At 45.6% G+C, this 12776-nt stretch overlaps 2 protein-coding genes across 8 annotated transcripts in view; one reads left to right on the forward strand and one right to left on the reverse strand.

The window, feature by feature from the left end:
* Positions 1 to 9594, forward strand: part of LOC127570244 (vasoactive intestinal polypeptide receptor-like) — a 72129-nt gene extending 62535 nt beyond the window's left edge. For 2 of the 3 annotated variants that reach the window (XM_052015571.1, XM_052015574.1), the window contains one exon: positions 56 to 4362. In XM_052015571.1, the coding sequence (XP_051871531.1) occupies positions 56 to 244 (189 nt within the window). In that variant the 3' untranslated portion in view covers positions 245 to 4362. Of the gene's footprint in view, positions 1 to 55; positions 4363 to 9339 lie in introns of those variants that run through there. The other variant, XM_052015572.1, reaches the window with a different exon arrangement.
* The window catches only part of sec22c (SEC22 homolog C, vesicle trafficking protein), an 81190-nt gene that overhangs the window by 31677 nt on the left and 36737 nt on the right, over positions 1 to 12776 (reverse strand). The gene's annotated exons all lie outside the window — the stretch shown is intronic.

A 12776-nucleotide genomic window follows, 5' to 3' on the forward strand; every position in this document is an offset into this window, starting at 1 on the left:
GGGACTGCAGCCAGAAGTGTTTATTTGTTGCCTTGTTTTATTGCCGCGTGTGCAGGTTCAGTCGGAACTGAAGAGGAAATGGAGACGGTGGCACATTGAGAGGTATGTGGGAGGAGAAATGAAGTATCACCAGCCTTCCATAGGCAGCAATGGGACCAGCTGCACCACCCAGATCTCCATGTTAACCAAGTGCAGCCCCAAGACCAGAGATTCCAGCGTTCAGGCAGAGTTTTCCAACTCCTAGGTTGAGACACCTTGAGGCTTCATATGACCTTGGAATTCCACATGTCCTGAGAAGGAACTAAAAGATTCACAAACTTTGTGCCACCGAAACCCAGTTTTCTGGGAAAGATGCAGACAATTGGAATCGATCAATATTGTATTTCTGGATATTGGCATGGTAATCTTCAAATGTGTCAAGACCGGGCAAGAAGATCAAAGCCATTTGCCACATGGTTAAACTATTAACCACTGGACTTGACAAGTCTATTACTGCAGCCAATTGTAAAGCTGTGGCTTTGACCTGTAACGTGTTCTTCATTTTAGTCTGTCTGTTTTTCCGGATATTGGGAACTGTAACATCCAAATATCAAACCTAATGTTGGGCTACGAGAATAAAAAAAACTGCAGATGCTGGAAATCTGAACTATGAACAGAAAACGCTGGAAACACTCAGCAGGTCAGGCAGCAAATGTGGGGAGAGAAACAAATTTGACGGTTCCCCAACCTGAAACTCCCTCTCTCTCCACAGATGCTGCCTGACCTGCTGAGTGTTTCCAGCATTTTCTGTTTTTATTTTTGAGGCTGAACTAATTTATTCCCATTACTCCTTGCACAGTGTTTTAGTTTGGTCTTTAGTGCTTTGTATAAAAACAGGCTTTTGTTTTTTGCACATTGGCAGCAGAGAGGAGGAGCCAGACCAGTTTAAAAGTTCATTGGCAGGTAAGAGCAGGGCCAAGGAAACACTTCTGATTTGCTCCTGAAAGGTTGCTCCATTATACCTTGCCTTCTTTTTATTGGCTGATGTGCTTACAATTAGCCAATGTTTTTTTGGGAGTGGCTATGCTTGAGTTCCACTGGGCTGTGTTTGAGGGTTAAGTGCAAAGACTTTGGCTTGTGAGGCTTCAGTGAGGAGGTGGAGCAGAGGTATGGGTAAGAAGAGGTTAGGTCCTTTTTTTAAACTTTAGGGAGTGTAGTCAGGATAGCAGTCGTGGCAGCGATATGCTCTTCCTGCAGTATGTGGGAGATTGGGGAATCTTCCAGTGTCCCTGAGGACTACATCTGCGGGAAGTGCGTCCAGCTGCAGCTCATGACTGACCACATCAAGGAAATGGAGTTGGATGCACTCAGGGTCATCTGGGATCAGAGAGCATCCTAGATGAGAGTTTTAGTGAGGTGGTCACATCTAAGATGCAGGCTGCAGGTAGCTGGGTGACTATCAGGAAAGGTAGGGGGGAAGACAGTGCAGGGCTCCTCTGTGGCCATTCCCCTCAGCAACAGTATACCTCTTTGGATACTGATGGGGGGGGGGGGGGAGTGGGAAGAGAAATGACCTTTCAGAGAGTAGCAGCCTGGTCGGTGGTACCATGACTGGCTCTGAGGGACAGCAGGGAAGGGTGGAGTCAGACAGAGTGATGGTGATAAGAGACTCGATAGTTAGGGGAACAGGCAGGAGATTCTGCGGCCCCAAATGAGAAGACAAGATGGTGTGTTGCCTCCCTCCTGCCAGGCTCATGGATGTCTCTGAGTGGTTACAGCCAGAGGTCATTGTGCACATTGGCACCAACAACATGGGTAAAGGGATGAGGTCCTGCAGAGTAAACATATGAAGTTAGGAAAGAGGTTAAAAAGCAGGACCTCAAGTGTAGTGATCTCTGAATTTCTCCCGGTGCCACGTGCTAAGGAGGGCAGAAATAGAAGGATAGGCCAGATGAATGTGTGGCTAAGGAGCTGGTGCAGGGATTCAAGTTTTTAGATCATTGGGATCTCTTCTGGGTCAGAGGTGATCCATGCAAGAGATGTGCATCTGAACTGGAGCGGGACAAATATCCTGGGAAAGAGATTTAATAGTGCTATTCCGGAAGTTTTAAACTAGATTGGCAGCGGGGTAGGTCCCTGAACGGAAGTGAGGCAGTTGAGAAGTTGGGGGCAAATATTGTGGTCAATGAAAGCAAGTTTAGTAGACTGGACAGCCAGGAGCAGGGCAGAGAGAGGAAAGAATGGTGGTTTAAACTGCATTTACTTCAATGCAAGAGGTTTAACAAGCAAGGCAGACAAACTCGGGATGTGGATTGGCTCAGGGGACTGGGATATTAATAGCCATGACAGGAACATGGCTGAGAGAAGGGCAGGACTGGCAGTTCAGTGTTCCAGGGAACATATGCTACAGATGTGATAAAGACAAGGGGGGGGGAAGATTGCCTTTTTTACAAGGGAGAACGGTGCTTAGGATATTCTTGGGGGATCGTCCAGTGAGAACATATGGGTGGAACTTAGAAACAAAGGGATGATCACTTTGAGTCTGTATTATAGGGCCCCCCCCCAATGATCAGGGGGAATTAGAGGAGCAGATGTGTAGGGAGATTGCCGATAGCTGTAATAACAATAGGGCATTATTAGTGGGTAATATTAACTTCCCTAATATTGACTGGGTCACCCAAAGTGTAAAGGGCTTGGATGGGGTGGAATTTGATAAATGTGTCCAAGAAAGCTGCTTTAATCAATATATAGAGGGGCCCTACTAGAGACGGTACAACACCAGACCTCATCTTGGGGAACAAGTTAGGGCAAGTGACTTAAGTGTCAGTGTGGGAGACCACTTTGTGACCTGTGACCATAATTCTGTTAGTCTTAAAATAGTTGTGCAGAAAGCTAGGACTGGTCCGCAAGTTAAAGTCTTAAACTGAAGCAGAGCCAACTTTGGGCATTAGGTGGGAGCTTGCAGAGGTGTATTTAAAAAAACCATGGGGGGTATAGATAAGGTGAATGTACACAGTCCTTCTTCTGAGGGAAAGGGAATCAAAAACTAGAGGGCATAGGTTTGAGGTGAGAGGGGAAAGATTTAAAAAGGGGCCTGAGGGACAACTTTAGGCAAAGGATGGTGTATATATGGAACGAGCTGCCAGAGGAAGTGGTTGAGGCAGGTAAGACCTTTGGACAAGTACGTGGGTAGGAAAGGTTCCAGAGGGATATGGACCAATGTGGGCAAATGGGACTAGCTTAGATGGGCATCTTGGTCGGCATGGACCAGTTGGGCCCAGGGACTGTTTCCATGCTGTATGACTCTATGATGTTGGTGAATTTTTTGATTAAAGAACTGGTTCTGTTCTCTCCCTAACCGGTTGTCTGTTGGACCTGGCTTTTGTCACAACCTGAAATGATGTGCTATTTAATTTAATATTTTATATGACCTTAATTGAGAAATCCAGTAGCTAACATAGCCATATGCAAAGATTATTGTTGGTACCATGGATTGCTGTGACTATGGATAGTATCCAGGCTGTGAGTTTCACATTACAAGGCAGAAGGAAACCATTCAGTCACTCAAATGCAGGCCAGCTCCCAGCAGATCGATCCCATCCTCTTCCTCCCCACCCTGTATCTAATTCTCTCTTGCTTGCCAATCAATTTCCCCTTGGATTCTTTTGCCACTTATCTACACTGAGGGGGTAATGTACAGTGGCCAATTAACCTACCAGCATGTACTCGGCTTGTGGCGGCAACACAAGCAGTTGCACTGAGCTTCTAGACTGATTTGCCAGTTGAATGCCAAAAGACATTCTGTTGGAGGTAACATCTTTCATACGAGATTTAAGCTGTCTAACCTCTTGCCTTGAAGAGCCCAACAGACTAAATTGATGGCACCTTTAGTTAATAGGCTACCTGTGGAAATGAATGCTATCAATCTTTGTGAAACTTTTCTATAGTGTGTCTATAAATCAATGTAAAAGCCGTTGTAAATGAACCTCACTATCATAACCAAATATAGTTGTCATGTTCATTACTTTACAATGAATGTATTTTCCCATGTTGCCATGGCCACAAACTGTAAAGTCCAAAATGGAGCCCTTTGTATAAAATGCATTTATTATTTTATACTGGAGTGAGGTTGGAGAATAAGACCTTTGCAAGTTAGTGTGGTGGATGCCACTGACATTTCCATGCATTTCCAGAACTAGATACTGATTAGCACATGGGAATATGATACCATTGCTATCACACAGATGTGGTTGAAAGCTGGACTGGGACTGGCAGCTCTACATTCCAGGATATAGATTCGCCAGGCATTGTAATGTTAATTAAGAAGCCCATTACTGCAGTAAGGAGGGAAGATGTCCCAGAAAGTTCAAGTGAGTCATGTGGGTGCAGCTCGGAAACAAAGGGAGCAGTCGTAAGAAAATAGGACCAGGAGTAGGCCAATCGGCCCCTCAATTCTGCCCCACCATTCGACATGATCACAGCTGGTCTGTGTTGGCTTTGACTGCTCTTCTATGCCAGTTCCACATTGCCATCGACTCTTCGATCGTTCAACAATTCATCCACCTCCTTAAATACTTCCAATGACTTAGTGTCCTTAACCCTCTGGGGCAGAGAATTCCAGTGATTCACCACCTTTTGCAAAATTTCTACACACCTCAGTTTTAAATGAGCCAGCCCTTTATCATAGCCAGAGAGTAATACAGCATGAAAACAGGCCCTTTGGCCCAACTCGTCCATGCCCACCTAAGCTAGTCCCATTTGGCCCATATCCCTCTAAACCCCTCCTATCCATTACTTATCCAAATACCTTCTAGATGTTGTTAATGTCCCTGCCTCAACCACTTCCTCTGGCAGCTCGATCCATATACACATCACCCACTGTGTGAAGAAGTTGTCCCTCAGGTCCCTTTTAAATCTTTCCCTTCTTGCCTTAAACCTATGCCCTCTAGTTTTTAGTTCCCCCTTCCCTGGGGAACTTCATAGAATTGGACAGCACAGAAACAGACCCTTGTGGTCCATGCCTGCCTGATGACCATCCACAATAAACCCATTTGCCTGCATTAGGCCCATATCCCTCTGTATTTTCCAATTTCAGTTAAATGCAATGCTCATACCATTGGGTTGCAAACTACCCAGATGCAATATGAGAAGCTGTTCCTCTAGTTTGCGTTGGGCCTCGCCCTCGCAGTGGAGAAGGCTGAGGATGGACAGGTCAGTGTGGGAAAGGGAGTTGAAATAACATTGCAACCAGGAGCTCAAGATGCCCGTTGTGGACAGAGCATGGGTGCCCTGCACAATGGTCTCGCTGATGTAGTGGAGGCCACATCGGGAGCACCAAATGCAGTAGATGAGGTTGGAAAAGGTGCAAGTGAATCTCTGCCTCACCTGGAAGGGCTGTTCAGGTCCCTGGATGGTGGTGAGGGAGGAGGGGCAGAGACAAGTGTTGCACCTCCTCCGGTTACGGGGAAGGGTGAGCGAACCAGTGAGTCACAGAGACAGTGGTCCCTGCAGAAAGCAGGAAAGGGTGGGGAGGGGTATTGGTATTTTATTGTCACTTGTACTGAGATACAGTGAAAAACTTGCCTTGGATACCATTTGTACAGATCAATGCATTATACAGTGCATTGAAGTAGTACAGGGTGAAAACAACAACAGAACACAGAGTAAAGTGTCACAGCTACAGAGGAAGTGCAGTGCAGGTAGATAATAAGGTGCAAGGTCACAACAAGGTAGATTGTGAGGTCAAGAGTCCATCTCATCGTATAAGGGAATCGTTCAATAGTCTTATCACAGTGGGACAGAAGCTGTCCTAGAGCGTGGTGGTACGTGCCCTCAGGCTCCTGTATCTTCTGCCTGATGGTGGCATCAGACTGGTGGTGGCATCGTGTTGTAGCTGGAGGAAATGACGAAGGATGATGCACTGGAGACGGAGGCTGGCTGGGTGAAAGGTGAGGACCAAGGGAATTCTACCCCTGTTCTCTCTGGGGCAAGGTGAGGTAACAGCAGAAGTGCGGGAAATGGAGGAGATGCGGGTGAGCGCCCCATCAACCACAGTAGAGGGGAAGCCACATTTCCTGAGAGAGGAGGACATCTCGGGTGTCCTGGAGTGGAAAGCCTCAATTCGAGAACACATGCGGCGGAAGCTGAGAGAAAGGAATGGCAGGAGAGGGCAGGAGGAAGCGTCGTCGAGTTAGCTCTGGGGATCGGTGGGTTTGTAGTAAATGTCGGTGGATGGTTTGTCTCCTGAGATGGAGACGCAGTGATCCAGAAAAGGGGGAGAGGTGTCAGAAATTGTCCGGGTGAATTTGACGGCGAAGTGGAAATTAGTAACGAAGATGAATTCTGACCTTGGATGCTGTCTGTGTGGAGTTTGCATGTTCTGGGTGTGACGTGGGTTTTCTCCCCCGTCCCACAAAGACATGCAGGTTGGTAGGATAATTGGCCACTGTAAATTGCCTCCAGTGTGTAGGCGAGTGGTAGAATCTGGGGGGTGTTGATGGCAATGTGGGGAGAAGTAAGAAAATTGGGATTAATGTAGGATTAGTGTAAATGGGTGCCTGATGATTGGTGCAGAAGATGCTCTGATTCGGATTTCTAATACTCCATCAGTCTGTCAGACGGCAATTGAAAAATAAGAAGGAGCCACCTGAAGAGTGAAATGACTGTCAGTCGCTTGTTATTTTACCCCTGCACAATATATTCTGCAGCTGGCAATAAGTAGCATCTTCATCTGCCACAGAAGGCATTGTGTCTCATCTGAAAGTCTGACAATTCCTCTTCATGTCTTAATCCTTGGATAGAAATCCTTGCTTTGAGAACCTGCCTATTAGATTGTCTCCTTTGTTAAACTGATTGTATCAGAAGGGCACTGACTGTAGTGTGTACTCAGTGCAGTGACACTGTTGTATCACACTGCTCAGGTTGCCGCCTCACAGCTCGATCAACCCGGGTTCGATCCCGACTTCCGGCGCTGTCTGCGTGGAGTTTGCACGTTCTCCCTGTGACCGCGTGGGTTTCCCCCAGGTGCTCTGGTTTCCTCCCACATCCCAAGGACTTGCTGGTTGGCAGGTTAAATGGGAACTGTGAATTACCCGAGACAAAAACAATTAAAAGGGAAGTTAGAGTCATACAATAAGAGGTGTTTGGCACGCTGGCCTTCATCAGTCAGAGCACTGAGTATATGAATTGAGATGTTATGTTGCAGTTGCACAAATTGTTAAAATTGTGTATAATTTATCTTTTTCTTGTGAGTGCTGCTTATATGATCCTATGTGCCTGTGATGCTGCCGCAAGATTTTCATTGCGACTGTGCGTACATGTCCTTCTGCATGTGACAATAAACTCGACTTTGACTTTACGAGACTTGGTGAGGCCGCACTTGGAGTACTGTGTACAGCTTTGGTCGCCCTGTTATAGGAAAAACTTCATTAAACTGGAAAGAGTGCAGAGAAGATGTACGAGAATGCTGCCAGGACTTGAGTTATAGGGAGAGGTTGGACAGGCTAGGACTTTATTCCTTGGAATGTAAAAGACCGAGGGATGAGGTATTAGAATCATGAGAGGTATATAGAATCAGAGAACAGTACAGCACAATACAGGCCCTTTGGCCCACAATGTTGTGCTGACCTTTAAACCTCACCTGAGACTATCTAACACCTTCCTCCCACATATCCCTCTATTTTAAATTCCTCCATATGCTTATCTAGCAATCTCTTGAATTTGACCAATGTACCTGCCTCCACCACCACCACCCCAGGCAGCGCATTCCATGCCCCAACCACTCTCTGGGTACATTTGGTGATCGCACACAGTCTTTTTCCCAGGGAAGGGGAGCTAAAAACTAGAGGGCATAGGTTTAGGGTGAGAGGAAAAAGGAACCCGAGGGGCACCTTCTTCACGCAGAGGTTGGTGTGTACATGGACACAGATTTAGGGTAAGCAGGAAGAGATTTAAAGGGGATCTGAGGGAGGAACCTTCTTCATCCAGAGAGTGGCAAGTACCTGGAATGCACTGACTAAGAGAGTGGTTGAAGCTGGGTTACGGATGGCATTTAAGAAGTCTCTAGGTGAACTCTTGAATTGCCTAGGCATAGAAGGGTATGGACCAAGTGCTGGGTGATGGGGTTAATGCAGATAGGTGCTCACTGGTTGGTGCAGAGAGTCAAATGGCCTGTTTCCATGTTTATGGCTCCACGAGATTGTCAGCCTGGTTTCAGAGAATTCAATTACCTGCAAGCTCTGGGAATAGTGAGTTAAAAGATTGAAGGTGTACGTTTCAAGGGAGCGGTAAATTTTAAACTAATCTGCAGAAGTAACCTCTTCAGTGGACGAGTGGTCATTCTTTGGTATGGCTCCTCAGGGAATTGGAGGAATCAGTTAGCATTGATTAATTCAATGCAAATTAGATAATTTCAGGAAAATAACATTGTATGGAGTATATGAGTAATTGAGACATGATGGAGTGAGTGTATTGTGCTTGGGAGGAACAGATAAATTGGGACCTGTGGGAGAGGGAAATTGGTCTTTGGTAGCACAAAGCAGGAACAGGAGTGTTGGCAGATAAGGTAAAGGAGAATTCTCCAAGGTTCTATATAAGATAAGATTTCTTTATTAGTCACATGTACATCGAAACACACAGTGAAATGCATCTTTTGCATAGAATATTCTGGGGGCAGCCCGCAAGTGTCGCCACACTTCTAGCACCAACACAGCATGCCCACAGCTTCCTAACCCGTACGTCTTTTGGAATGTGGGAGGAAACCAGAGCACCGGAGGAAACCCACGCAGACACGGGGAGAACATACAAACTCCTTACAGTCAGTGGCCGAATTGAACCCGGGTCACTGGCGCTGTAATAGCGTTACCCTAACCGCTACACTACCTTAAGGGCATAAGGGTAACCTGGGAGAGAACAGGTCCCCTTAAGGGTCAGTGGGGTCATCTATGTGCGGAGCACAGGAGATGGGTGAGGTCTTAAATGAACACTTCTCATCTGTATTTACCATGGGAAAGGTCATGGAAGCTACGGAATTCAAGGAAGAGAACAGTGATGTCCTGAAACATAACATTATTGAAAAGAAGGTGTTGGTGTTGGCGATCTTGAGACGCATAAAGGCGGATAAATTTCTTTAGCCAGAGGGCAGTGAATCTGTGGAATTCATTACCACAGACGGCTGTGGAGGTCAAGTCATTGGGTATATTTAAATCGGAGGTTGATAGGTTCTTGATTAGCGAGGGCGTCAAAGGTTATGGGGAGAAGGCAGGAGAATGGGGTTGAGAGGGAAAAATAAATCAGCCATGATCGAATGGCAGAGCAGACTCGATGGGCCAAATCGCTTAATTCTGCTCCTATGTCTTATAGTCTATCCAGATGCATCACGGCTTGGTACAGCAACAGCTCTGCCCACGAACACAAGAAACTGCAGAGTTGTGGACACAGCTCAGCACATCACGGAAACCCGCCTCCCCTCTATGGACTCTGTCTACACTTCTGCCTCAGTAAAGCAGCCAACATAATCAAAGACCCCTCCCACCCCGGATATTCTCTCTTCTCCTCCCTCCCATCGGGCAGAAAATACAAAAGCCTGAAAGCATGTACCACCAGGCTCAAAGACAGCTTCTGTCCTGCTGTTATAAGACTATTAAATGGTCCCCTAGTACGATAAGATGGACTCTTGGCCTCACAATCTACCTCGTTGTGGCCTTGCACCTTATTGTCTGCCTGCACTGCACTTTCTCTGTAACTGTTACACTTTATTCTGCATTCTGTTATTGCTTTTCCTTTGTACTACCTCAATGCACTGATGTGATGAAATGATCTGCATGGATGGCATGCAAAACAAAGTTATTCACCGTACCTTGGTAAATGTGACAGTAATAAATCAATTTACCATTTTACAATATATTATGAAAACAGAAAATGCTGGAAATACTCAGCAGGTCAGGCAGCCTCTGTGGGAAGAGACACAGAGTTAATGCTTCAGTTCAGAAATGGGAAGGAAACAAAGGAAACTTGTTAAGCTGCAGGGAGGGTGGGGGAGGAGGGGGTGTCTCTGAAAGGGTAAAACTGGGGTGACCATGGGGATAAGCTGTAAACGAGGCGATCTGGACAGGGAGTGAATGGGAGCAGTTCGAGGATGAGAACATAGACAAAAGAACCCAGAGAAAAGAACGTGGGAGTTGCGAAATGCAGAGCAGGAGAACATGCCCGGCAGGTCAAGCTGGGCGTGTCCTCCACTCCCAGAGGGAAATAAAGAAAAACAAAAAACAAGCTGAACCAATACCACAGATGGATGACTGATACGGACAGAAATCAACTGACCTGAAGTTGCAGAATTCAATATTGGGTCTAGAGGGCTGTAATGGACTTCCTGCTCTCTCTGGGTCCCTGTGTTTACTGACTCATGCTTGCTCGCAGTTAAACAATGCCTCACCTTCACAATTCTCATGCCATTTCACCAGTTCTTCTCTGGCTTGTCCCCTCCCTAGGGCAGTGATGTTCAATGCCCTCTAGATATGCACTCTTCTCTTGATCAAGCCCAAATATAACCACCCCTCCACTGTCAGCCCCCAAGATCCTAGGTCCTGAAATACCACTCCTTAAACCTCTCAATGCCTCTCTCCCCTCCATTAACATGTGTCACATGCCTTAATGTATGTGGCTCAGGGTCAAATTGTGAAATGCCTTGGAGACCTTTTGGCACACTAATGATGCTAGATAAATGCATTGGTGTTGTTGGGATCAGAAAAATGAGGGGTGATCTTATTGAACAAGTACAACATTCTTAAGAGGCTTGTCAGGGTAGATGCAGGGGTGTTTACTCTGGCTGGGGTATCTAGAAACGGGTCAGGGTATCAAAATAACAGGTCAGCCATTCAGGGAAGGAATTTCGTCACCCAGATGGAGGTGAATCTTTCTCTACCCAAGAGAACTGTGGATAGACGCCAAGTATTATCAGGATGGAGATCGATACTTTGGACTGCAGATGAAAGGCCTTGACCCAAAACGTTCACTGTCCTTTTCCTTCCATAGATGAGGCCTGACCCGCTGAGTTCCTCCAGCTTTTTATGTGTTGCTCTATCTGAGCTAAACTTTTGCACAAAATCGCCCATACTCTAATTTTTTTTATTCATTCAAGGGATGTGGGGTTTGCATTATTTAATTGTCCATCCCTAATTGCCCTTGGGAAGGTGATGGTGAGCTGCCTTCTTGAACTACTGCAGTCCTTGAGGTGTGGGTACAACCTCGATGCTGTTAGGGAGGGAGTTCAAGGATTTCACCAATTTACCATTTTGACCCAGCGACGGTGAAGGAACGATATATTTCCAAGTCAGGATGGTGTGGATTGGAGGGCAACTTCTAGGAGGTGGTGTTCCCCGGGCTTTTGCTGCTCTTGTTGTTCTAGCTGGTAGAGGTCATGGGTTAGGAAGATGCTGTCCAAGGAGCCTTGGTCTCATCTGACATCATCAAATGCCTCCTGAAAATCTAGATATACTAAATCTGGTGGGTCCACCTAATCTACCATGTTTGTTTTACTTTGCAAATTAGTTTTCTAACCTCAGTAAATGTTTAAATTTCTCCCCAGCATCATTAAACCCACAACAAAAACTGAAAATGCTGGTAATACTCAGCAAGTCACGCTGCATCTTTGGGAAGAGAAACAGACATAACGTTTCGTTGAACTTTCTATGTTTTCAACCTGAAACATTGATTATGTTTCTCTTCCCACAGATGCAGCCTGACCTGCTCATTATTTCCAGCACTTTCTGTTTTTATTTTAGATTTCTAGCATCTCCAGTTTTTTTATTGATTTCTATTAAGTTTACATATTGGCAGGCTGACATGGATTTAGTGTTTTTTTAAATTTTAATAACTTACCTGACCTCAATCCATGGCAGGGGAGGGGGGGGGGGGGGGGGGTTCAAAATTCACCACATGTATACTAGATATATTGAAACCCAGCTTCACACAAGCAAGGAATTTCATTGTATCCTGGTGTATATGACAAGAAACTCATCTGAATCAGAATTATTAACATTATCTAGGTCTCTATCCAGTTATATATATTTGGATTGGAGCTCCATCCAGTGGTTTAAATTAGCCAAGACATTTTATATCTACGTCCATTGTTCAATTATCAACAGAGATTAATAAAACACCATCACAAACAAACCCCAACTCTAAATGCCAGTACCTTTATACGTACACTAAGTTAGGGATAACTAATAACCTGTTTCAAAGAGGAACCCATTGTAAAACTGCCAGGACAGTGTAATGCTGCATATGTAATGTGGTAATTACATTGGCAGGAAAGGAACATTGCATTCAAAAAGCACTTTACTAACTCTCAGGAACACCTCAGCACTATGTATAATTATTTTCTTTTAAATGAAATCACCGTTATTAGGCGATTATATATCAGTGTGGGGGGTGAGCACTGCATCAGTTGCATGGTGCACATGTGACCTTGTGGGAAATACAGAGAGTGCCTGAAAAACTCAGTAGGTCAGGCAGGGTCTGTGGAGAGAGAAATAGAGTCAATGCTTCAGGTCCCTTCAATGGCAGTAACTTTCAGATCTGTTTCTTTCCCTCCAGATGCTGCCTGACCTTCTGAGCACTCCCAATACTTTTTCCCCTGGATTTCCAGCATCTGCAGTTATTTTTTGACCCAGCGACCTTGTGGTGACTGTCTCACACTGGAGTGTACGTACAGCTTCCATTTCCAGACCCGATCCAGAGATCCAAGAACAAACTGTAGGCTGATAATCCAGAGCAGTGCTGAAGGAGTGCAACATGAT

The sequence above is a fragment of the Pristis pectinata genome, chromosome 5 (genome assembly GCF_009764475.1).
Source record: "Pristis pectinata isolate sPriPec2 chromosome 5, sPriPec2.1.pri, whole genome shotgun sequence".
In the NCBI taxonomy this organism is placed as follows: Eukaryota; Metazoa; Chordata; class Chondrichthyes; order Rhinopristiformes; family Pristidae; genus Pristis; species Pristis pectinata.